The sequence below is a fragment of the Eretmochelys imbricata genome, chromosome 8 (assembly GCF_965152235.1).
Source record: "Eretmochelys imbricata isolate rEreImb1 chromosome 8, rEreImb1.hap1, whole genome shotgun sequence".
Classification (NCBI taxonomy): Eukaryota; Metazoa; Chordata; order Testudines; family Cheloniidae; genus Eretmochelys; species Eretmochelys imbricata.
This window is the reverse complement of record NC_135579.1, coordinates 74,026,015-74,053,510: the sequence shown is the minus strand read 5'-3', so window position 1 is coordinate 74,053,510 and position 27,496 is coordinate 74,026,015. Positions and strand designations below refer to the sequence as shown.

Sequence of the window (27,496 nt, the reverse complement as noted above, 5' to 3'; positions counted from 1 at the left end):
ATCTACAGTAGTCCTATTACGTCTGAGCAAAATCCAGTGTCTGCTTTAATAGCTGAGAAAGTGTTAGGTTCTTCTACTTGTCTAGTTTGATCAGAATTACTAAATATCGAGTTAAGAATCCTTTTCGATTTGCAATTTTAGCTTTACCCACCCCATCAATTCTGAGATAAGAGGCACTCATAATAAGCATTTATGGGAAGCAAATCAATTGCAAAACAAATCATGCGCTCATATTTCTTCAAATGTGGGAAGCAGAACTTCTCTTTACTCTCTGATTTGAAGTTCCTGAATCAGCAAAATATACAGTAAATTAATGTGTCCATTCTTCAGAAGGGGTGCAGAAGTAGTTGAAAATCTGAAGCAATTCCTTTGTTCCTTGCACATTCCTCAAACCCCAGTTCCCATTTAGAACATTAATGCTAAGTGACCTAAGGAACAATGTTTCTTGTATTTGGGTGAAATGAAAATGTTAGACAATGAAGTTTGAGTGTGCATTTTATCTGTTCATTTGATGCCATAGAAGTTGTCATTTTAAAGTATGCTTATAATCAAAATGCTTATGTGAACAAGGAACCTTCTACATCAACGTATCTGGTCTTAAGAGTCAACTGAGTCATGATCAAGTTACTTTATTGGGGGTATGGGGGGGAGGAAGACAATCAAGCTTTTTATAGTTTCCTATTTTCATTGTTTCCACATGCACAACATTGATATTTATTTCAGTTTATGACTTCACTTTTAGAAATAAGAAAAGGAGTACTTGTGGCACCTTAGCGACCTACCAATATATTTGAGCATAAGCTTTCGTGAGCTACATCTCACTTCATCGGATGCATACTGTGAGCTGTGGCTCACGAAAGCTTATGCTCAAATTGGTTAGTCTCTAAGGTGCCACAAGTACTCCTTTTCTTTTTGCGGATATAGACTAACACGGCTGTTACTCTGAAACTTTTAGAAATGATGCTATAAAATGCAAGAATACATTCATTCTAATTAAATTATTAAATATAGAGATTAACAGCGTTCAGTTGCTATAGATGAACTATTGTTAATATAATGGCAGAAGAGCCACATTTCTAAAACTAGGAAACATGGAGACCTTTTCCACTTCTGAACACAGAAACAAATTCTCACGACAAAGGTGGCAACTTCAAAAGTACTTTGCATTGGCCTAACTGCTCCCACTGAAGTTAGTGGGAGTTTTATCATTGACTTAACTGGGTAGAGAGTTGAGCAATGCTGAGTGTTTCTGAAACCCCCAGTCTTAAGGTTTTCACTAAACCACACTGTATTACACACATCAACATCCAGGACTGGATTAACTGTAGGTCCTGGTCTACACTACATGGTTAGGTTGACACAAGGCAGCTTACATCGAACTAGCTGTGCATCAACCTGACTCCTGCAAATTTAAGAACAAGCTATCGAAATGCAATAAAAACCATGTATGAAAAGATTCCAGAGGATGCATTACAGTGTATTGATTTCAGCACAAAACAACACTAAAATAATTCATGGACAAGTTTTCAAAAGCATGGTTATCTTAGGCATGTAAATGCTTCAATATCATGCTTGTGACATTTGCACAGGTATATGCATGTATACCCAAAGCTAGGATCACACAGAAGTGTGTGTACTTGAACGTTTGGCCCTCATTTTGTCTATAAAATTTAACATGTTGAAGTGTGTCATTTAAGATCTTTAAATAATTTTTTAAAGATAAGGCTACTGAATTTAAGTGATATGCAAAGACAAAGGATTGCATTCTTCTGCACTTCTGAATGATCTATAAGAAGGCCTGAACAGTTTGCTTCTGTCCACAAATCTCCTTCTGCTCCTTTTTATTTTATAAATATCATAATTATCAAATCTAGCATTCCTAGAAGGATCCAAGAGCTGGAGGGAGTGTTCCCAAGCCTCAACTCATTGAGGTGGGGATGCTTGAATATTTAACAAATCGTTTCCCCCAATTGTTTGTCAGCCTTTTTCAATTAAAAAAAAATTAAAGCAAAAACAAAAAAAACCCCAATTTGACTAAAAATCCTTGCCCACCCAGCTGGTCAGGTTTCAACTGTTTAACCTCCTTTGGAGTTGGTCCCACTAGCTGTTCAGTCCTCTAGCAACTACAGGAAAGTAAAGATCTACTGTTTTTAACAGAATAGAGAGGAATTTTAATAAGTAATATTTAAAGTCTTCTCTGTACATCATGAAGATGCAAAATATAAATAAAAATACCCCGCCCATCATTTTCCCCATTTTTGCAGATCATCTTTAAGTGCAACAAGTGTAATATAACCTCTCTAAGAGTGCATACTGGTATTTTCTTGATCAAAATATTCTAAGTAGGGCTGTCGATTAATCGCAGTTAACTCATGATTAACAAAAAAATTAATTGCGATTAATCGCACTGTTAAACAATAGACTACCAACTGAAATGTATTCAATATTTTGGATGTTTTTCTACATTTTTATATATATCGTATTCTGTGTTATAATTGAAATCAACGTGTATATTATTCTTGATTACAAATACTTGCACTGTGAAAGAAAAAAATAATATTTTTCAATTCACCTCATACAACTACTGTAGTGCAATCTCTGTGTCGTGAAAGTGCAACTTACACACGTAGATTTTTTTGGCTACATAACTGCACTCAAACACAAAACAATGTAAAACTTCAGAGCCTACAAGTCCACTCAGTCCTACTTCTTGTTCAGCCAATCGCTAAGACAAACAAGTTTGTTTACATTGATAGGAGATAATGCTGCCCTCTTCTTATTTACAATGTCAACAGAAAGTGAGAACAGACATTTGCTTGGCACTTTTGTAGCTGGCATTGCAAGATATTTATGTGCCAGATATGCTAAACATTCATATGTCCCTTTGTGCTTCGGCCACCATTCCAGATGAAATGCTTATGATGCTCGTTAAAAGAAAAATGTGTTAATTAAATTTGTGACTGAACTCCTTGGGGGAGAATTTTATGTCCCCTGCTCTGTTTTACCCGCATTCTGCCATATATTTCATGTTATAGCAGTCTTGGATGATGACCCGGCACATGTTCATTTTAAGTACACTTTCACAGCAGATTTGACAAAACATAAAGAAAGGACCAGTGAGAGATTTGAAAAGATAGAGAAAGCACTTGACCCAAGGTTTAAGAATCTGAAGTGCCTTCCAAATCTGAGAGGGATGAGGTATGGAGCATGCTCTTTTAAGACTTTTGAAAGCAACACTCCAATGAGGAAACTACCGAACCTGAACCACCAAAAAAGAAAATCAATCTTCTGCTGGTGGCATCTGACTCAGATAATGAAAATTAACATTCGTCGGTCCACACTGCTTTGGACTGTTATCTATCAGAACCCGTCATCAGCATGGACGTATGTCTGCTGGAATGGTGTTTGAAGCATGAAGGAACATATGAATCTTTAGCACATCTGCCAGGTAAATATCTTGCAACACCAGCTACATGAGAACACCTGTTCTCATTTTCAGGTGACACTGTAACAAGAAGCAGGCAGCATTATCTCCTGCAAATGTAAACAAACTTGTTTGTCTGCGTGATTGGCTGAACAACAAGTAAGACTGAGTGGACTTGCAACCTCTAAAGTTTTACATTGTTTTGTTTTTGAATGTAGTTATTTTCTGTACATAATTCTACATTTGTAAGTTCAACTTTCATGATAAAGAGATTGCACTACAGTATTTGTATTAGGTGAATTGAAAAATACTATTTATTTTTGTTTGTTTTTTTACAGTGCAAATGCTTGTAAGCAAAAATATAAAGTGAGCACTGTACACTTTGTAGTTTGTGTTGTAATTGAAATATATCTGAAAACGTCGAAAACATCAAAAAATATTTAAATAAATGGTGTTCTATTGTTTAAGTGCGATTAATTGCACAATTAATTTTTTAAATCACTTGACAGCTTTAGTTTTAAGTTGTTCTTAAAGACAGATATGTAAATTATTTTAAGTCAACAAAACTGAACTTTCCCATAAAAGTTTATTTTACATTTTGAACATCCACATGTGCTCAAGACACACACCCCTACTGACTGTTGATCTTAGACTCTATAGCAACAAGTGAACATTTGGTCTGAAGGAATGCAGACTATGTGGCTGGGTGAGGGGAAATAGTATCAACCACAAACCAGTTTGCTAATCAAAGGGTCCATTTGGTTGTTATTTAACCTTAAAACAAACAACAAACTAGTTGAAAGAGTAGTATTTGATATCCATAATTGACAATCTGCATTAGACATTCTGCAGCCAACTGTACAGACCCAAAAAAACAACTTCGTTGGAAGTGAACTTCACAATTTCTTTTGTTTTCTGAGTAACAGATACAGCAGTATAATTTTTCCATACATGTGATATTTTACAGTTAAGATAAGGAGTTCTGCAATGAGCTAGCAATATTAATATGGCAATTATTTCCTGCCTAGTTAAAGTTTTGGTCGCAAGATTATTTTTTTAAATACACTTATTCTTGAAACTCCATCCCCATCTTCACCTATTTTTGACATTTCCATACCACTTTCTCTGACAGCCATTTAGAAATCTATATATACACGTCACACAACATACCTTAAGGTGAAGAAATCCAAAAGTTAAAAATCCAGAAAAAGTTAGCAAGTTCTGTGCCTGTGTGTTTTTTTTTAAAGTGGTCTTAAGGCCTGCTGCCCAACAGATGAGCAAGGAACTCTGCTCCTCTCTAGCAGATCTTAGGAGCCTGATGAGTGTGGGAATATCTATTTGGTCTGATGGCTACGAAGACTCCTATTAGCCACCTTGTAAAGGAGAGTTCTGATGGTGCAGATCTGAAATCTACAGAAAGAACCCTACTCTCAAGAATCTCTATAAGGTTCTAAAGTCTGAATACCCAAGAGTCTGCAATAAATGGGAAAATATGACAAGCAAGATGCTTGGGAGTCAGAACTACAGGTACTTTGCCAGGAAGGGATGGCAGACCACCAAGAGGGATATTAAAGTCTTAACTCACATTCACCACCCCAGGTTTAAGTTAACATGAGTTCAACTATTAGGTACAGTATTGGTGCTGCAGACCCCAGAATCACTGCAGGCCAGGTGGTCACTCATACATAAGGCTACGTTTTAGTCACGGGTATTATTAATAAAAGTCATGGACAGGTCATGGACAGTAAACAAAAATTTACAGCCGTGACCAGTCCATGACTTTTACTAAAAATACCCCTGACTAAAACTGGGGTGGGGTGGGTGGGTACTGCAGGTGCTTGGGAGGGGGACACAACCCAGGGAAGTGCTGCGGGTGCAGGTGGGCGCAGCCCAGCGAAGCAGCGCAGGTGCTGGGGAGAGGGTGGGTGCTGAAGAGGGGGGTTGGTGGGACTGGATCGGGCTCCTTACCCAGCTCCTGGGAAGCAGCAGCCCCAGCTCCCTAGAGCTCCACGAGCTGCCTACGCTCCGCTCCAGCCCAGGCCCCGGTTCTGCAGTTCACATTGGTTGGGAACCATGGCCAATGGGAGCTGCAGGGGTAGTGCCTGGCTGCCAGCAGAGGCTGCATGTGGAGCTGAGGGAGAGGAGCCCCCCCACCCCCCCACAGGTAAGCAGCGGCCCCAACTCCCAGCCCTCCCACACCTAAACTCCTGCTGATGGGGAGAGTGTGTGTGAGTGTGTGTGGTGGGGAAGGGAGGGGGAGATAGAGAGGCATGAGACTGCCCCAGCAGCAGGCAGTGCGACTGACCTGGGGACTGCCTGAGCTGCTCAGGCGGCTCCTGGGCCAGCCACACAGGGCTGCTGCAGACGTCACAGAATCTGTGACTTCCATGACAAACACAGAGCCTTACTCATACACAAATGCAGGCAAATGCATTTAAACAGACGGTTAGTCCGTTATGGATTAAGTTTGGGCAGCAGTTATGGAATATAAAAAGGCATCTGAGGCACCATGTTTCAAACCCAAATTAGTTTTTGGTATAGCTATAAAACCATCAGAGAAATGAAACGAACTAATGATCCTAGAAGTGATAACACTAATAAATATTGCTGTAGTTCAAGAGCATCTCTACACTGCAATCCAAGACCCATGACATGGCTGCGGTTGGCCCAAGTCAGCTAACTTGGACTCATAGGGCTTGGGCTGTGGGGCTATAGAATTACAGTGTAGAAATTTGGGCTTGGGCTAGAGACGGGGTTTTAAGTCCCAGCAAGGAGGGAGGGCCTCAGACAGGCTTCAGCTGAGCCTGACTGCCTACACTGCTATTTTTTGTCCCACAGCCCAAGCCCCATGAGCAACTGTCATCTGACTTGGGCTCTGAGACTCAATGCCACGGGTTTTTCGTTGCAAAGTAGACATACCCCAAGTTGCCAGAGTCCTGAAAATCTGCAGTTATTGTAAGAGGATTCAACCATTTAATGGTAGATGTTAGTTTATTTTTCCCCTTTGTCCAGTGTTGTCCACCATGGCAGAATCAACATGCCATTCTTTACCTCAATTGTTATGACCTTTCCCCAAGATACATGAAGGTTTCTTAATGAGCAAATGAACTGCTTAGGTATATGACAACATTATTTTATGCTCCCGTGACCACCGTTAAAGACAGATGCTCTCTAATAAAGTAATGATTTACATTCTGTACTTCCATAAGTTTCTTTAAGAATTTAATATAAGATATGATCAAAGAGGAGGTCAACAATGGCAGTCTTAAAACAGTCTGAGAGGCAAGAAATGTAGCTTATCTTGCCTCTCGTGAATTGATATGCTGCCTCCATAATTGCTGCTGGGAAAATTCAACACTTGGGGGAAAAAAAAATATCAAAAAAAAAAAAAAAAAAATCAAGAGCTTGGCTCAGAGCAGCTATCCAAGTTACCTGCCACTCTCACACATTCAGATCCTCAGTTGCAATTCAAGGGACTCTCAGATGTCTTCAGACCAATCCTCTTATTGGGAAAGCAGTAGCTTTCACTGACATGCCAGAACTATTCAATTCGAAAGGCACTGACCAGAACAACAGATCTGAAGATGTTTACTAAGGGAATACAAATTATTCTTGATATTGTAACAAGTGATCATTGTATTTTCTCTTTAACTAGCCCCTGCATACTACAGCTAATGGTTGCTGTCAGATTCCTGCATTGATTCAAGATAGGCAAGCTTTCCAGTCAGCAAGGCTCTAGGAAGCAAAATGTGGAAATTTATGTTTTGGTCTAAGAAAAAAATGTCCGTAAAGAAACAAAGTGGAATGCAACAATGATACTACAATATTTTTAATTTGATTAAGACACTGACCACGACAGGACCATCAAGGCCAAGAACTAAAGGGGATGCAGGAAGCAGGGGATCTTTCATCTTTGACTCCGAGGCTTCATCTACACTAGATTAAGAGTGGGAAGAGTTTTAGAGTTGGTAGCACTAATAAAAGGTTTTCAGACCTTAAAGGGGCCCAATTTTTCAAAAGAGCTGGACATCCTCACTCCGAAAATCAGGACTCAGATATCTGAAATTAGGCAGCTCTCAAAATGAGGCACTCAGTCACTAGTCATTTTAAAAGTCCTGGTCCCAGTGTAACTAGGATGCAGGATTTCTAACCAGTGTCATCCAGCTGTACAGATGCTGGATCAATGGAAAGTCCTAACGCACATGCTCCTTTATGGAAGTCATCTTCCCAGTTCCCAAACACAAACAGGAAAGTAGATGCTCTCCCTCTTATATTATTTTTTTTCCTGCCCTGCAAAACCCATCTTGTCTTCCACTTGTTTGGGGGCAGAGGCATCCATAGGCATTGTTCCCTCATGGTTGATCCAGCAACTCCCATAACATGGCACCTATTCTGCTCTGTCTGACTGAATAGGAAAGAGCCATAATTGGTGCTTTAATCTCTCTGGCAAGGCTGCTTTCTCTGCTCTGCCCTTGGCTGGCTGTATGACAGCAAGCCAAGACATCTTATAGAGTGCACAAGAGTTGTGATCTGCACATATGTAAGACACTTGATTTTACATCAGTCATAAAATATGCCAACCTTGACCAAGGCAACTCCGCAACTACCCCAAATTAACACCCTCACTTTTCACCGGGACATAAAATACATGAGCAGAAGAGGTACCTTCCTATATTTCCCCTGCACTGAGAGGAAAATAGCCCCTGTGCAGTGCCATACTTTTCCTAACAAAGTATTTATTTTGTTACATATAAAAGAGGAAAGCCTGCTACTCATTCTGATCTGAAATGTAACAACACACTTCTTTCCAGCGCTATGGACTCAAGTATTCCAGTATCTACTTCAATGGTAGCTAGTATCTGAGACCAGGGCGTTATCAGACTCTTAGGCCTGGTCTACACTATGAGTTTAGGTCGAATTTAGCAGTGTTTTCTCGATTTAACCCTGTACCCGTCTATACAATGAAGCCCTTTTTTCAAAGTAAAGGGCTCTTAAAATCGATTTCTTTACTCCACCCTCGATGAGGGGATTAGCGCTGAAATCAGCCTTGCCGGGTCAAATTTGGGGTACTGTGGACGCAATTCGACGGTATTGGCCTCCGAGAACTATCCCAGAGCGCTCAGTTGTGACCGCTCTGGATAGCGCTCTCAACTCAGATGCACTAGCCAGGTGTACAGGAAAAGGCCTGCGAACTTTTGAATCTCATTTCCTGTTTGGCCAGCGTGGCGAGCTCACCTGCACAGGTCACCATGCAGAGCTCATCATCACAGGAGACCATGCAGCCCCAGAATCACTGAAGAGCTCCAGCATGGACCGAATGGGAGGTACAGGATCCGACTGCTGTATGGAGAGATGAAGCCGTGCTGGCAGAACTCCGTTCGAAAAGACGAAATGCCAAAATATTTGAAAAAAATCTCCAATGGCATGAAGGACAGAGGCTATAACTGGGATCCGCAGCAGCGCCATGTGAAAATTAAGGAGCTCACGCAAGCCTACCAAAACACCAGAGAGGCAAATGGCCGCTCTCGTTTAGAGCCCCAGACATGCCGCTTCTATGATGAGCTGCATGCCATTCTAGGGGGTGCAGCCACCACTACCCCAAACCTGTGCTTTGACTCTGTCCAAGGAGTGGGAGGCAACACGGAACTGGGTTTTGGGGGCAAGGAAGATGATGATGAGGAGGTTGTAGATAGTCACAGCAAGGAAGTGGAGAAACCAGTTTCTCCAACAACCAGGATCCGTTTCTCACCCTGGACCTGGACCCAGTACCCCCCGAACCCACCCAAGGTGGGCTCCCGGATCCTGAAGGTGGAGAAGGGACCTCTGGTGAGTGTACCTTTTTAAATAGTATACATGGTTTAAAAGCAAGCGCGTTTAATGATTAATTTGCCCTGACATTCGCAGCCAGTACAGCTACTGGAAAAATCTGTTAACGTGTCTGGGGATGGAGCAGAAATCCTCCAGGGACATCTCCATAAAGCTCTCCTGGATGTACTCCCAAAGCCTTTGCAAAAGGTTTCTGGGGAGGGCAGCCATATTTTGTCCTCCATGGTAGGACACTTTACTGTGCCAGGCCAGTAGCACATAGTCAGGCCAGTAGCACGTAGTCAGGAATCATTGCAGAACAAAGCATGGCAGCGTATTGTCCCGGTGTTTGCTGGCATTCAAACATCTGTTCTTTATCTCTCTGTGTTACCCTCAGGAGAGTGATATCACTCATGGTCATCTGGTTGAAATAGGGTGGTTTTAGTAACTGGACATTCAGAGGTGCCCGTTCCTGCTGGGCTGTTTGCCTGTGGCTGAACAGAAATCTTCTCCGCTGTTAGCCACACGGTGGGGGGAGGGGTGAAGCCATTATCCCAGAGAATTGGGGGGGGCGCGGGGGGGTTAGTTGAGTTTCTACTGCATGTGAACCCGGAAACTGCACCCCCTTCTTTTAAACTGCCAACCCATTTTTAACGGCCAACCCAACAGCTACTTCGTATGGGAAATGAGGGCGCTACTGTTTGAAACTATTCCCACATGTTATGAAGGTTAAAGAAGCCAAAAAACTGTGGCTTACCATGGTTGCCTGCAAGCCGAATTCTGCTGCCCGGCCCTGTGCGAGTGATCTCTCACACCAAACTGGCATACCCTCAATAAGGCAAAATGCAACCTTGTAATGAAAGCACATGTGCTATGTAATGTTAACAGCAAGGTTTACCGTGAAAGAGTGTACCCATTGTTCTATAAAATGTGTCTTTTTAACTACCACTCTCCCCTTTTTTTTTTCCTCCACCAGCTGCATATGTTTCTCCTTCCCAGAGGTTGGCAGAGATTAGAAGGCTAAAAAAACCACACTTGTGATGAAATGTTCTCTGACCTCATGCTGTCTTCCCACACTGACAGAGCACAGCAAAATACGTGGAGGCAGACAATCTCAGAGTGCAGGAAAACACAATATGACTGCAAGGAGAGGTGGCGGGCTGAAGATGGTAGGTGGCGTCAGCTTGCTGAAAGAGGGCAAGAGTCAATGCTGAGGCTGCTAGAGGATCAAACTCATATGCTCCAGCGTATGGCTGAGCTGCAGGAAAGGCAGCAGGAGCACAGACTACCGCTACAGCCCCTGTGTAACCAACCGCCCTCCTCCCCAAGTTCCATAGCCTCCTAGCCCAGAAGCCCAAGAACGCGGTGGGGGGGCCTCTGGCCACACAGCCACTCCACCCCAGAGGATTGCCCAAGCAACAGAAGGCTGGCATTCAATAAGTTTTGAAGTGCTGTGTGGCCTTGTCCTTCCCTCCTCCACCACCCCTCCCAGGCTATCTTGGCAGTTATAAGTAATGCATAAATATGAAGCAACAATGACTTTATTGCCTCTGCAAGCGATGATCGAGTGGGGAGGGGAGGGTGCTTAGCTTACAGGAAAGTAGAGTGAACCGGCGGGGGGGGAGGGGGGGAGTTGTTCCATCAAGGAGAAAAACAGAACTGTCACACCGGTAGCCTGGCCATTCCTGAAACTGGTTTTCAAAGCTTCTCTGATGCGCAGCACGCCCTCCTGTACTCTTCTAACTGCCCTGGTGTCTGGCTGCGCATAATCAGCAGCCACACGATTTGCCTCAACCTCCCACCCCACCATAAACATCCCCCCCTTACTCTCACAGATAACGTGGAACGCACAGCAAGCAGCAATAACAATGGGAATATTGGTTTCGCTGAGGTCTAAATGACTCAGTAAACTGTGCCAGTGTGCTTTTAAACACCCAAATGCACATTCTACCACCATTCTGCCCTTGCTCAGCCTATAGTTGAACAGCTCCTGCCTACGGTCCAGGGTGCCTGTGTATGGCTTCATGAGCCATGGCATTAAGGGGTAGGCTGGGTCCCCAAGGATAACTATAGGCATTTCAACACCCCCAACGGTTATTTTCCCGTCTGGGAACTAAGTCCCTTGCTGCAGCTGTTCATACAGACTAGAGTTCCTGAATGCGAGCGTCATGTACCTTTCCCGGCCATCCCATGTTGACGTTGGTGAAACATCCCTTCTGATCCACCAGTGCTTGCAGCACCATTGAAAAGTACCCCTTTCGGTTTATATACTCGCTGCCTTGGTGCTCCGGTGCCAAGATAGGGATATGGGTTCCGTCTATTGCCTCATCACAGTTAGGGAATCCAATTGCAGCAAAGCCATCCACTATGACCTGCACATTTCCCCAGAGTCACTACGTTTGATAGCAGCAGCTCAGTGATTGCGTTGGCTACTTGGATCACAGCAGACCCCACAGTAGATTTCCCCATGCCAAAATTGATTCCCGACTTACTGGTAGCTGTCTGGTGTTGCAAGATTCCAGAGGGCTATCGCCACTCACTTCTCAACTGTGAAAGCTGCTCTCATCTTGGTATTCTTGCGCTTCAGGGCAGGGGAAAGCAAGTCACAAAGTTCCATGAAAGTGCCCTTATGCTTGTGAAAGTTTCGCAGCCACTGGGAATCATCCCAGACCTGCAACAGTCTGTGCTTGTTTCCCGGGCCCAGAATCAGCATTCCCCTCCATGAACCTGCCCAATTGACACCATGATGTGCACACTGCAGGGGCCCGTACTTTATGAGATGTCTATGTCCATGTCCTCATCACCCTTGTCACCGCGCTGCAGTCTCCTCCTTCTCGCCTGGTTTCGCTTTTCTTGTAGATAATGGTTCTGCATATCCTGCTGGATAATGTGCGCAGTGTTTAGAGTACTCATAATTGCTGCGGTGATCTGAGTGGGCTCCATGTTCCCGGTGCTATGGCGTCTGTGCTGAAAAAAGGTGCAAAACGATTTTCTGCCATTGCTCTGCCGGAGGGAGGGGCGACTGACAACATGGTTTACAAGATTGGCTTACAGGGAATTAAAATCAACAAAGGGGCTGGCTTTGCATCAAGGAGAAACAGAATGGCCCCCTCAAGGGCAGAACTCAAAACTCTGGGTTTAGCAGGCCGTTGATTTCACGGAGGGAGGGAGGGAGGGAGAGAAGGGGGAGAAAATGAATACAAAACAAATCTGGTCTATTTCTTGTTTTGATCCACTTCTTCTATCTTTATACATCTTATTCATCTGCAGACGGTGCAGTATGACTGCTGGCCATCGTCATCTCCTCGCTGCTCATTAGAAGACGGTGCAGTACGACTGCTGGCAGGACTGAATCACCATGAGACGAAACTTAAAAGGGAAATGACCTGGCTGAGTCACTCCCATGTTTGCCCAGGCGCCCTGACTGACCTCACAGAGGTTGGCTAAAAGAGCACCCTGGAGTACGGCGACGATGGCTACCAGTCACTGTCTGCTGCCAAAAGGCAATGAGCTGCTGCTGTGTAGCAATCCAGTACTGCGTCCGCCAGCACCCAGGAGACATACGGTGATGGTAAGTTGAGCAGGCTCCATGCTTGCCGTGGTATGGCATCTGCACGGGTAACCCAGGAAAAAAGATGTGGAATGACTGTCTGCCATTGCGTTCATGGAGGGGAAGTAAGGGGGGGGCCTGATGATATGTACCCAGAACCACCCAGGACAATGTTTTTGCCCCATCAGGCACTGGGATTTCTACCCAGAATTCAAATGGTCAGCGGAGACTGCAGAAACTGTGGGATAGCTACCCACAGTGCAATGCTCTGGAAATCGACAGTTGCCTCAGTACTGTGGACGCACTCCGCCGACTAAATGAACTTAGAGCATTCGTGTGGGGACACACACAATTGACTGTATAAAAACGCTTTCTACAAAACCGACTTCTATAAATTCGACCTAATTTTGTCGTGTAGATCAGCTCTTAGAAGCCATACTGCAGATTTTGATCTTTAGAGACATTTGATATTTAAGGGTGACAATTCTGTTTTGTAGTTATACAAGAAAGCAGAATTCCAAGATACTACATTTCCATTTTAGAGCATAACTACATACATTACTTAAAGTGACTGGAGACAGGAAGAAGCTATGATGAATCCAGAAAAAAAGAAACCATTGTTCATTAAAAGAACCTAGAACCATTCATACAGCATATAAAACTATACTCTGAAGTTCACTTGTTACTCTTCGAGGTAAGAGTTGTTATTCTACACTCGAAAGTACATTCAGATATATTAGAATTAAAATCTAAGCACATAGTATAGCTAATTCAGCATTTTAATACCCAGACGCAAATTTTACCCTTGTAATTACTCAATGTACCATCAGAATACTGACTAAAGATGCAAAACAGTGAATTTCAGCAGGTATAGTCACGAAAGAGCAGTGCACTACACATTTCTAAGCAGTTGAAAAGGCAGAAATGTAAATCCATCAACTACTACATCAAAGCCAAAGAGCAAAAAAAGCACTTCTTCCTTCTCTAATTTGATACAATTAAGGATCGCTATTGTAACAAAGCAAAACATGGTTCTAGTAGAGTTTCCTGAACATTCTATATAAGCCAAGTTAATGGAATTGGACTCACACTAGGAACAGCTATAAGCACTCCTACCTGGTCTCCTGAAGTCAAACTGATGGGGATCAATCTAAATGAGATAATTCAGAATGATGTCACCAACATACTGCATGGTGGGGCATATCACAACAAAACAAAATCATAGTGGCACCAATCTGTGTAAGTTTTTTTTTTATTTTAAAAAATAGCATACTGTATGAATTTGCAAAGTTAAATATTTTGGAATTATTTTGGTCAATATTAAACTTTGCAAGTTCTGTCCCATGCTTTTGGTTCCAAAAGGTGAGAACATTCACTTTATTGGCTATACATTTTTCCTTTACAGAATGAACAAGGTGGCTTTTTTTTTATCTCCTGGAGAAATTGGATAATGTAGGGCAATCACTTCTTTTCAGGAGCAATCCTGTGCCTCTAAGGAATCCTATTCTGTCCTCCCACTTGCTCAGCAATTGAGAAGCAAATGGGCTAGTTGCATGGGTTACATGAGACGCCTTCAATAGGTGAAAACCACCAAATTTGGCTCCCAATAGTACAGCTCATCACCTTTCTCAGAGTCTATTTGAGACTGAGGCATGGATGAGAGCAAACTGGCTGAAACTCAGTCCAGACAAGAGGTGATGTTGGAGGGTTGAGAAAAGCAACTGGATGGTATAGTAAAGATTATACTTGTTCCTCTGGACCAAAGGGGTGTGTCTGTAATTTGGGTGATCGGGTTAGATCCCCTAATACCTGCTTTCAGAAGTAGCCAGAATAGTCTTTTCTCATTTAAGCTCATTGATTAGGAGCAGGGTGGATAAAAATCAATGATTTTTTTTTTAATACAATGCTTTTTGAGGGCGGGGGGTGGGGAGGTGGGAGAAAACCACTATCTAAAGATACATTATAGCTCCAAAACATGTCATCATGGAATAGTGATTATAAATTCTAATTCTGTAGTATGAGAATATATTCATGTAATGTTTAAGAAAAGTTTTGTAAATGAGTTCCAATAGTCCATGGATTAGGGACCCAATTTTATGGAGTTCCAGGGGCTTCTGTATAGATTATTTAAGTTAATCTTTCTATCTACCCAATGGGACTCAGTGCTCAGTCTAGAAGATACCATCAGAGATGCTTAGTTTTGCAGTTCTCAAACGGTGGATTTGTGTCTCCAGAGATAACATGCTTGTTAACAGCAAAAATGTTTTTAAATAAAAATAAATAATATAATATATAGATGTGAGAAACAACAGACCTCAACCCTACTGTCCCTCTGCAAATTCGTGTACACACAGTCAATCCCTTACCTCTCTCTAAAAGTGCAAAGTTTCAAAAAGTTGAATGAATAGAAGACAGTTGGGGGCAGAATAGATCTGGACAAGAAGAAGTCTGGAGATAAATGGGAGAGGGGAGGGACAGGCAGTAGAAACAAAAGTGAAACTGTTTGAGCAGCATATTCCAGAAGTCTTGAGGTCTGAGTGTAGCCTTCATTGATTTGAGATCTACCATACCATTCTTTCATTAGAAGGGAAAACCTATAATGGCAGCAGGACATAAAAGAGACCCAGTTTGGGAGTATTTTAATGAAGTTCCTCTACCTGTGGGTAAGACAGGCATGTGTGCAAAATGCAAACAGTGCAACAAAGAAATGCAAGGCCTGGTTGCCTGAATAAAAACAACATCATGAGAGGCGTTCCTTCTCAGGAGGAAGCTGCGTTGAAGATGATGAAAGGAACATGTCTGAACATGCAGGATCTTCAGGTTGATAACAACCAACAAGAATGCGTTTTTATGTAGAAATTCATGATTAAATTGAGTCTTCCTGACTAGTGATTTAAATTATGATTTAAATAAATTTGATTTAAATCAAATCCACTCTGATTAGGAGATTGCAGTCTTCTCTCCCAGATGCAGACCTCACTACTATGACTCATAACTAGGTTTGACAGAATTTAATTTTGACAATTAACTTTTATTTTAAAGAAATTTCTTCTATTTTTAACCACTTTAATTTTTACAGTTGCATGAAATGAAAGGGGGGTTTGGACAGTGCTGAGAGCAAGGCTGCAGAGAATTCCCAGAACCAACAGCGGGGCTACAGGGGGCTCATTTTATGGCTGAAGGGCCCAAAACACCCAGCCACAAGGAGCAGGGGAGACTGCGGTCCTGGCCAGTCAGGAGTCTAAGGAGGATGAGTTCCCTGGCTACAGGGGAGGCCACCTGCTGCTGAATGACTCCTGCCCAGGTACGGCGCCTGGACTCCCAGATGGTGAGAGGGTGAAAGAGAGCGCACACAGCTGCAGAGGGCTCCCTGTGCTGCTGCAGTACTGATGACACCCGATCCCTGCAGGCACAATTGCAGGGGGAAGGCTGTACTTGTGCATACATTTTGTCCATACATTTTTTTCGTCAATTTCAGTGTCTCAGCTGAAAGACACTTACCAACTTCGATTTCAATCAAATTCTGCCAAGCCTACTCAGAACATTGTCAAGCCAAGATCAGATTACTGCAATGTGCTCTGCTTGTGGCTACATATTAAACACATACTGAATCTGATACAGAGTGCAGCAGCCTAACTGTTAAAAGACATCTCTCACTTGTGAACCTACAATACTATGTGCTATGTAAATTGGTCATCTGCAGGTTACTAGGTGTACCTCAGTGCATTGGGCTCCACCTCCATCCCCACACTACACAAAAAGCACAACAGGGAGATTTTCAAAGTCAAAGGACAATCAGGCATCCAATTCTCATTGATCTTTAATAGGTACCTGACTGCCCTATGCCTTTGAAAGTCTCCCCCTAGGGGTCCCAGAAGCCGCCTACTCAAGAGATCGCCACCCTCTCCAGGCATTACTGCTGCAAGTTACAGTCTGAGGAGGCAGCTTTAGGACACACTTCAGGGCTGACCACCATACAGGTGCTTTTGAGAGAGGGATGTGACTTACGTGTGGGTCATTTTTACATTTGCTAAATGGCCTAGTGAGTTATTTTTTGTATTTAAAAAAAAGTGTTTTGCTGTGCTTTTAAACTCTTATTAAAACTGTCTGGAGTTTAGGCTTGCCACCTGTTTTGGTATGTTTTAAATGTAAATAAAGAAACCTGAAATTTGAGGCACCACTCAAGTAAGAATATAGCATCTCCACTGCTTGATGCACCTCTAAGTAACCAGATCTGGTCCCAGTAAAGATGCGTAGAAAAGGGTTACTTATATTTTTTTAATCACTAGAGGAAAGGGATTCCTCTAGGTCACTAACAGACTTTAGAGTGTCCCAGGAATTCAAAATGTAGTGTGATAATTTCAAATTAGATTCATAGCAACTACTGAATAGCTCATGTGTCCATTTTCATTCCATTGTGTAAGAAGAGTGTTGATGTCTTTATACTGGGCTGGCCCATTATTTTGATTCCCTCAATGCAGGAGAAGTATCTTTAACCTCACAAAACCCTAATGCAACTGACAGTGACCGTAAGGGATGACGGAATCTATTACTTCAAGACACCTGGGAAATGTAGGTCAAATCTGGAGAGTCTGCTGTTTCTGACAATACCCAACAAGGATAAGGATGCCTAAGCCTCATTTTGAGCTATGTGAGAACAGCTGTTTTCACCAAGAGATCTACTAACTTTGATTAATGTAATTTAGCCAAAATAGATTCAGTCTTGAAATTCTTACTCAAGTGCAGAACTTAGACCAGGGGTCTCAAACTCAATTTACCTTAGGGCCAGTGCCAGTCCTCAAATCCTCCCAGTGGGCCAATAATGTCACTCATGTCGCCCAGAACTCGCCCCCCCAAAACTCCACCTCCCACCTGCCAAAGGCTCTGGGAGGGAGTTTGGGTGGGGGAGGTGGTCTGGGGTAGGGGATTGGGATGCAGGCTCTGGGAGGGAGTTTGGGCACAGAAGGGGTGAGAGGTTGGGCTCTGGGAGGGAGTTTGGGTGGGGGAGGGGGCCTGGGGTGCAGGGTCTGGGCTGAAGTTTGGGTGCTGGGTGCAGGCTCTGGGCTGGGTCAAGGGTGGGGGTGCAGGAGGAGGGGGTGGGGTTGCAGGCTGTGTGGGAGGAGGGTGGAAGGGTGCAGGCTCTGGGAGGGAGTTTGGGAATGGGAGGGGGTGTGTGGGAAGGGGGTGCAGACTCTGGGAGAGGGTCAGGGGGTGCGGCGTGGCGCTTACCTGGGGCTCTAAGGCGGGGCTGGCCAGGGGACCTCCTTGCACTGTGCCCCCAGGCACTGCCCCTGCAGCTTCCCATTGGCTGCAGGGGCACTTGGGGTGGGGGCAGTGCGTGGAGGCACAGTTGTGCCCCGCCCTGGGGCCACAGGGAGGGGCCAGCAGACACGTGGAGCAAGCAGGCAGACGCCGCTCAGCTACGCTGCATTGCTGGAGCCCCGGGCCATTTTAAATCGCCCCAGGGTGGGGAGAGCACCTGGGGGCAGCAAGCGCCCGGGGGCTGCAGGTGCGGCCAAGGGAGAGACCTGGCCCCAAAACTGCTGGAGCCCCGCGGGCCACATTGAGACCCCCGACTTAGACCAAGACTTTCCCCTTTAGCCTCACTGATTTATTATCTGGCCAGAGAAACAGAGAAAATTGATCTTTTAACAACTTATGGACAATGACAGATCTTGGAGTTGGGTAAAGTCCCTCTCAGGGAGAACCTGCTTCAGCTGATCCTCCCATCTCAGGAGCACACCACTCACTTTGAACTTAATGCCTGGAGTCAAAAAGAAGGGGTATTCAGAGAGAGGGATAGACACCGGTTAGTCTGCATACTTATTTTTTTTTGCCTTATAAAGTTTGACGATTATGTGCCACAAGAGCTATTCAAAACCCTCTTCTGATGAATTTAGAGTGAAGGCTCCATTTTTGATCCACTCAAACAAGCTGCCATTTTCAGTTTCTCCACAGAGGTAAACTATTTCTCTAGCTTGGTGCCTTGGGGCTTAAAAAATGGACCAGGTATCTGCTAACTGGAAGACTAAACCTACTCAATAGAGGCAGACACAGAAACAAGAATGGGACCAGTCCCACCAGTGAGGTCCCTGGGCACCATGCTGGTGAGCATCTCAGCCCCCCAGAACCAAAGCTTCTGAAAAGGAAAGAGGCCTGAGCTTACTTCCCCAACCTGGAGCCTCCTGACTGTTGTAATTTTTCTTGACAAGTATCCCCTACTCTACGGCTACTAGGCTGCTATGAAGGGTGGAAAAGAAGTCCAAAATTACTCTACTCTTTCCCTCAACTACCATTTTTTGGTTCTTCTTATTCCGTGAACAACTCCAGAGGCTAGCTAGCAGTGCTACTGCTCACAAAGCAACATGAAACTGACATGATTCAAAAGTTTCAAAGCCTCCCAAACAGCCATGCACTGATCAAAGTCTGGTTAACATTGCCTTGGTGTATCACACCTGATACAGCTATGAACCAGAGCGAAAGTACAAAAGCTGTCAGCATGATCAGAAAAATGGCACTGGATAGTTTACACTCTGTTCATGAGAGAACCTACCAAGCGCTATCCATAAGCACTAGAAACAATTTTGCAAGAGATAAAACTTCCCACTCCTACCAGCGGAGTGGATTTCGCAAACTCTATTTAAGTCTCACTTTATCTAACAACAACAATTGCTAGATAGGACAAAGTTCTGACTAAAGCTTATTAAAAACCATGAAGAACAGTACTGCAGAGATTGGCCAATGACTTTACCTTAGGTTAAAAGCAGCACTCTCCCTGAAGTCCAAGCAGCAAAAATACATCTTTTAGGAAAGTCTGTATCAAGATTCATTTAATCAGTGCAAGTGGAAATGCCACTGCAGTGGACATAAAAAGTGAGAAGACCCAAACACGTAGCATTCTCCCCTCTGGAAATCTCTGCAGTTCAGTATTCATGTAATTATTTATTGACCACCAGTATGTTTGCTGCTTTACAAAGCATTAGATAAAGTCCACATTCAAAAGGAGTTTATAATCAGACACAAACACATTCTTCAATGCAAGGTAACTTACCTGAATAGTTTACCCAGGAGTACACCACTAACTCGGAAGAACCAGAAAAATGATAAAACTGAACCATGGAAAAAACTGCCAAACACTTCCAACAGGGAAAATAAATGCTAATCCAGTTGGAAATTTAGGACATATTGAAATCAATGAGACTTTGGATATTGACTTCAATGCGAGAAGGGTCAGCCCCTGAAGATTAGCTGAAGCAATCCGTGCCAGATCAGGGTACTGGGTAAGTGGAGCCTCTGCGTTATATAACCTTCCTCCTTAGGCCAAAGCCTGCAATATTAGCACTAACAATAACAGCTGTAAAAGAAGTTGCCGATCTGCATTGAAAAAGCAAAATATTTATGTAGTCAAGACATCACACTTAATAGAATCAGGTAACGTTTGTCAGATAAATGAAGACTTGTAGGTAAAACACAGCAATGTTGAAGTGGCAGAAGCCAATGAATGGTTGCTTGTTATCAACTTAACATACCTATGTATGCTACTGAACACAAATTTTTGTTTGGCAAAATTAACATTTTGCCCAGGCCTGCCCTTCCAAGAGAATTCTGGTACTTCTTAGCTTATAACTTATTTTAACTTTTCAATGCAAAATTGAGAGATCCATCGGCAGCAACAGGGGAAATAGCATAAAGTACCTTCATCCAGTGTCTTTTGACTTCCAGTATGAGATCATCAGCCTTTCCATGCACAACATGAGGTTGTTCTATTGATCGATGTGCATCGATCCACTGTATGACAGAGAAATAGTTGACAGTACTACAGAAAACTTCAGCAAGTAGACTTTGAGTTCTCTGAAAAACTGAAGTTTTCCAAAGGATAAAAGTCTGCAAAAATAAAGCAGCTCTTCTCATCCTCTCCAGGAAGACTGGTAGAGAACTGGAGGAGGCTCCTTAGGAACTGGGGCTCCATAGTACAATACTGTGGTTGAGTGCAGTACATAAATTTAGACAAATGGCTTCAGAGAGCCTGGACACAGCAAAGAAGAGCATGTAGGATGGTACACACTGACCAAGGTTTGCCAGCTGTCTGCTGGAAGCCCTTAACCCAAGCAGGAGGAGAGACATTGACTTTGGTTGCCCGCTTTTAAGTCACATTATGAGGTCACCTGAGGAAATAGAAAAAGCAGCAGTTGAGAGCTGCATCTCCAACTGTGCAGTTATGTGCTATAAATGCAACTGCCTGTCCTCAAGGGAACAATGTTTTGGTGAATCTAGGCACAGATGACCACATTTTTAGAAGGTATTTAGGCACCTTAGGCACTTTTGAAAATCTCAGCAGGCACCTATATACCTTCAAAAGTCTGGCCCAGTGATCTTAATTAATCTCTGAAGACAGCATCATTTTGAAGAAAGTTACACCAACACCTCCAACAGATTGCTTTACAACTGTTTGAAGGTGAACACAATCGGAAAATTATAAATTAATTGCAGCTTTACTGCTAGTTGGAAAGATATGATTTAACATACTAATCATGAAGTCCCGTATCCTGACTCTGGCAGTACTAATACCAGACAATGCAAAGGAAAGTTTCAAATGTATATATATAAAAAAATGCACCAAGTCACTGAAGTAATGATATCCAAAGAAGTCAGGAGAAATTCCTTCCTGGCCCCTCCAGTTGATTGTTTTACACTCAAACTTGAAATTAGTTGGATAATTTCAGAAGGTGGTAAATCGTAAAATATTATTAGTCCCAAGAGTTATCCATTCTTTTATATGTAAGCAGTTTGTTGTCTCAGTGACCTCCTGTGTCAGAGATTTCTACACGTAAGTTACATGTTGTGTGAAGTTGCTTTTCCTTGTTTACACTGAAATTTGCCAGCTGCTAACTTCAGCCTAAATGCTGAGCCAATTTATTGGTCAGCAGTACAAAGAAGAGCACCTCAGTTTGAAAGAAAGTTTGCCTTTGCATTATTCATTTTCTGAGATTCTTATATTTACTGTTATACACGTTCTTAGTCTGTGTTGATATATTTTAGACAAAGTGTCAAGTAACAGCACCCAATAGCTGCAGAAAAATTTTAAAGTGCCATCCTTTTTAAAGATTGTTAATTTCATAAAATGACAGAAGTGAAAACAGTTTAATAAAGTCAGTGTGTGATCCAGACTAAAAGGAGATTGCATAACCTACCTTCCACACTATATCTTGGGGCCTTTGAGTTTATTTATTAAAACTGCCTCTGTGGCTGCTAGAATACACTTGTGTTCTTGCAGTTGTTTCCTGTGAACTGTCCATTCAGATATTAAGAGGTGCCAGACAGACATGTTTGACCACATCAACCCGTGTGTCTAGCTACAGTGAACCATACTGACGCTTAAGTCAGTATTAGGCTTCAAAGTTACCTGTACATTTAAGACTTGTTCACCACTTCTATGGCGCAACTCTTTCACTCTAACGGCTTTCTGGTGCAACTCTTTCACTCTAACGGCAGACTCAAAACAGTATATTGTTTACAATATGGTGGCTATAGTCACATCCTGAATCTCTTTTTTTCCTGTCTAAATAAAACAGATTCTGGAGGCCACCTTGACATAGGTGGGAATACCTCAAATGACAGTAGAGTAGCATTTTCCATTCCGGCTTACGTTTATTATCTTTGTTTGTGACCAAAGGCAGTTATTAGGGTGATCCTAAGTCCTCTAACTCAGAAATCCTCAGAATATTTATGTGAGAATTGTAACACTGACCCAAAATCTAAAAAGAGTAAGGTAGAAGACACCCCACACCACAGATACAAATATAACCAAAGATCAGATTTAAGAAATCATAAGCCACATTAGTAACAGCAATAAGATTTTTTCAAGTAGTTTCTCACTGAGAAGCTGCAAGTATTAGACCATATCCACAAACTAGCTCTAGCTATTGTACAGACTACTGTGTCTACTAAAAGTGTTTAACGTGCTACAGGCTTCATGAAAATCAGGACTTCAATGCATTTTTCCTTTCCTAAAAGTAGATAATTAAGTCAACTTGCTCATTACAAGTCTAGAATTGCAACTAAGAGAAAAGGGGACAATTGGATGGTAGTGGTGGAAGGAGGAAAAGGAGTTGCAACTATCTACAGGTAAAAATGGGTGGTGGGAAAAACTGCTATTAGCAGTCAATGGATCCCATACCAGACTAGTTTGGACATAGCTCTTATAGTATTAATAAGAGGACCCCTCTTCAGAAAAGCTTTCCTGCTGTTGGCCAAGAAAAACTGATAGCATTTCCCTTTCAGGAAAAGGAAAAGAAAAAAAAGTGATGTGTTCCAAGGGGACAGACTAAGAAAGCAAGTTTGTAGTTTTCACCTGCTAGCAGAAGATGGTAAACAAATACCTTGGCCTGGAAAAAGCGAGTGTTACAGAAAAGTTAAACTCCATTAAAATTAGACCTTTTAAAGCTACATTCAAATTATTAACATATGAGCCTATTAAACAGTAACAATTGTAATAGCATGGAAAACTGGATCTTGGCCAAAATATCAACAGTATTCTTTGTAATTACAAAAACATCAGTCAGTTGTTTAAAGGACTGATTTAAAGTTTAACTATTTTTCCAGTGTCAGTTCAGCCAGTCTGATGGGAACCAGACTTTCCCCTCCTCCCTTTTACTCAAGTCTTACCAACTGTATCAGCTCTATATGTTATGTCTCATTAGGAAACAGAATGCACTGTGTTTGCTGAGGAAACGTAGCACCCAAAGTAACATCCACCACTTCCTGTAATCATGCAAGTATTTGGCAGAAAGAAAAAAACACAAGTAAAAACCACAGTAATGCTTGCTTCTGTTCCTACTGAGTACAGCTATGTGTGTGAATTTCAAATCAGCTAAGAAATAGGATAAAGCAGTTGACGCACCTTCTGAAAGAATGGCTTCTTTCAAATACAGTAGCACATCTGCAAATTTTCTGACATCATTCACCAACTGCATGATGTATTCTGGATCCACAATAGGACTGTCATAGCAATCAGAGTTGGAGCTAATACTGCTCAGAGAGTTGCTCTTGGTGCTGCGCCCCATTCCCCAGTTTCCTGAATTGGCGATGGTGAAGAAATTGGATGTAGACAGTCGGGCTAATCCCAAACCACGCTTGTTACTTCCACCGTTCTGTCGCAACATCCCAGCTGATGCAGTACTTATAAAATTCTTGCAGCTAACATTCAATGTCACTTAATGTCCATTTGAAAGGCCAAAGACGAAGCCCTTAAAATTAAGGGGGGGGGGGAGAGAGAAAGAGGGTGATATTTAATGGAAGAACAACATTTAAAAGGTAAAACTTACATATTTTCATGCATTGTCAGTATTTTCAATGTTAAGTTGTTGGATATTGAAACATTTAATAAAATAGTTTTAAAATCCTTTGATTATAAGAAGTTATAAAGCAAATAACTAATGCTAGCATTACCTGAAGACCAGGTGGAGGTGGTGCATGAAGGTAGTCTATAAGCTTTGTCCTGGAACTACACAAACTAATTTCTAAATTTACTCCAAAGAACTGTTCTCTTTCCTGAACACATGTTCATGAATCCCTAATTGTAATAAACTCTATAATGCATACACTGAGGCCGGGTCTACACTATAAAATTTTACCATGGCTGAACAGTTGCCAACAACCATGAAAAATTGGCATAATATTAAACAAGAACACATGGACCACTAGGCCATGTTCAATACCATTTCAGTTAATAAAATTGTTGGTTACACATGGTAAAATTTCATATTGGCCTACCAGAGTTCGATGGAAAAAGGAAAACAGTCTGAAAAAGACTAAAATTTAATTGCAACATGGGATTTTAAGCCAACTGTCATTTTTTTGTTTTTAATAACAGTAACTCACATTAAAAACACAAAGGAAGGCAAAGAAGCTACTGAGATTCCAAAAATGTAACTTCTTTAGTGTGTCAGATATTGAGATTCAATCTGTAAAACCTACAGGAGTTAATTTCAGGGAGTTTATTTTATTTTAGTTTTAGCACAGCACTTTTTAGCAAGTTCACTCCCAAAGAAAGTTTATACTTTGGAATGAATAAATTGATACAACTAAGGAGCCATCTGTATTCATTTAATTTAAGAAAACCAGAGTCATTCCTACTTCATTGTGCCAAGTGAAGTAATTCACTTCAAAGCATAAGCCTCCAGGAAGCAAAATCAGGTATGGCTCCATTTTGATAAATGACTATCCGCTCAACACTAAAAGAAGAGAATTTATGTTTACAATGTATGTTTGGCTCAGAGGAAAAAATTGTAAACTGCATTATAAAGACTTTGAATTGCAGAGATTACAATACATTTGTTCGCACCTCAGTGAAGCTGCTAGTTTAACTATTTCTATTATAAACATGAGAAAGCAAGAATTTATTATAACACAATCGTAGGTATTTACTGCAGGTTGAAAGCGTTATTGCATACATTTTTAATAGACAATCTAAAGAAGCCAGTAACTCCTCTGTTTTGAATACTCCCACTATATGTTCTGACAGGTAGTATTCTCATGCATTTCCATTACTTTTTTCCATTTTGTTTTAAAACTACCAGGAATAATAAAGATGAGGAAATTACATAAAAAAAATTATGCTACAGCATTTTGGTCAGATGCTTAAAAAGAAAGAAAATTTAGAGTTTAACTAACTCAGTTTAACTGCCTTGATAATATTTGCTGTTTTGAAGTAGTATGTATAATACTATAACAAAATATATAAACAATGCTGAAAATAAAGTAAGTAATTCCAACATACCTACATTAATAGAAAGCTGCTAAAGTGTGTGGAGGAGGTGATTACAGGTGAAGTTTACATTAAACAAACATACCATTGAGCAAAACATTTGTGCAACCTTTCTCAGTTCCCATTCCCTACCCAGAAAGCTACTTTGCAATCCTGTCTTTCACATAACCAGTCCCCCTTGATATGACGATGCTTTTACATTTCCCTCTTTTGAAAATGTTTTTCTCTCCTCTACTATTGTGTGACTAACTCACACAAAAAGGGAAAGATAGCAATGACTATTCAGGGGTCACAGTAAGACATATATAAACACTTTAAAATACACAAAAATTGAAAGATACAAATGAAAGAGATTATAGAAAAAAGTAATATTAGGAATTACATATTTATCCCCTTCAGTCAAATTTTTGCTGTAGATACGCTCTTTTATTTTTTCCCTCACTTGTACTGGTCATAAGACAGAGGGAGGAGGAAAAAAAAGAGTGTTCCTCACAGAACACAGGTATTTCATTACTAGAAAAAGGTTTTTTTTAGGCTAGAGTCTCTTGAAGGAAGTCCAAAACAACTGTTATAAATATCTCCAGACTTCGGATAAGAGCAAGTAGTTCCCATCACAACCGCCCCCCCCCCCTTTGCACACAAAAAAAACCCCAATACACACACACCCCAGACCAACGATTTCAGAAATCTGCTCTCTCAGCACAATTTTCTCTCGCAGGCGATAAAGTTCCTTTACAGGGCCACGTTTTGAAGAGTTCCTTTGGAGCGAAAATCTACAAATCTGTTTTTTAAAGGGACAGTAAAAATCTCTCAACCCGGATTGTTTATAAAACGCAGCCAGAGCACACAGGAGTGCTGCCGTGCAGCTTCAACTGGGCCCGATTACAGCGAGGGTTTGCCTCCCACACGGAATGTCTCGCATTCCTAGCAGGACTCTGTACGGCAGGCAGGGGCCCCCTCGACCAGCCGATGCAGCCCGCTGCCAACTCGCACGTCCTCGCTCTCCTGCCCAGGATTTACATACAATGGAGAGGAGCCGCTCTCGCCGCAAACACACCGCAGGGGACGGGGGAGGCTGAGCGGAAATGGGCGCAGGTAGCAGCCCGCCGGGGCGGGGGGGGGGGTGTCTCACCGGGGGCCGAGCCGAGGGGGACGGGACACTTCATGGGGCAGAAGCTCCTAGCCGCCCCTCGGTCCCCTTCTCTGGCCGCAGACACGGAGGACGCCCCGAACAGAGGGGCCCCCAGGCGCTGAGCCCAGAGCGGATGGGGACGCAGGGGGACACGGGCCCGCCCCGCCGCGGGCGCACGTCGCCTGGCAAGGACTGGGAGCGGATCGCGGTAAGCCCCCACTCTTGCGGCGACAGCCGAGTCCCGAAGTCCCTCAGAGCCGCCTGCCGGACCCCACTCCCCGGACCCAAGCCGCGCCCCCAGCTCCCCCGAGCCCGCCCCTCGCGGCGCCTGGCATGGCCCCTGCAAGCCCATGTGGGCGCCCAACGCTCCGGACCGACAGCAGCTGCCCGGGCCGGACACCGGGGGCGAGACGCGCTCCCGGGCGGGGTCCTTACCGGGCTGAGCGGGACGCCGTGAGATGGCAGCAGAAGCGAGTCCCCGAGCGCAGGCAGCAGTCGGGCCGCGACGGGCCCCTGCGCATCCCTCCGCGCTGCCCATTGAACTCGCACCCTCCGGCCAGCGCCGCAGCCGCCCGGCCCCCGACCGCTCCCAGCCCCGCCCCCTCGCGCCCGCCCCCTCCCATTGGGCAGCTCCGTATCAGAGGCGGGGCAATGGAGCAACAGGTTGGGAGCGGGACGGGGAGCGAGGACGCGACGCTGAGCTGGCGGGACTCAGCGCCGCCCGTGGTGGACGGGCCCGCCCTGCCGAGAGCACCGCTAAGAGGGGAGCAGGCAGGGGGCGGCGTGGCGTGTGCCTCCGCGCGCCAGGCACTACGCCGG

General features: G+C 43.2%; 1 protein-coding gene across 3 annotated transcripts in view; it reads right to left on the bottom strand.

The window, feature by feature from the left end:
• ARHGAP29 (Rho GTPase activating protein 29) overlaps nucleotides 1-27,237 on the bottom strand; it is a 91,884-nt gene extending 64,647 nt beyond the window's left edge. For 2 of the 3 annotated variants that reach the window (XM_077824556.1, XM_077824558.1), the window contains exons 1-2: nucleotides 27,113-27,237; nucleotides 23,680-24,025 (exon numbers count right to left, since the gene is read on the bottom strand). In XM_077824556.1, the coding sequence (XP_077680682.1) occupies nucleotides 23,680-23,941 (262 nt within the window). In that variant the 5' untranslated portion in view covers nucleotides 23,942-24,025; nucleotides 27,113-27,237. Of the gene's footprint in view, nucleotides 1-23,679; nucleotides 24,026-25,557; nucleotides 25,575-27,112 lie in introns of those variants that run through there. The other variant, XM_077824557.1, reaches the window with a different exon arrangement.
• Nucleotides 27,238-27,496: the final 259 nt, after the last annotated feature.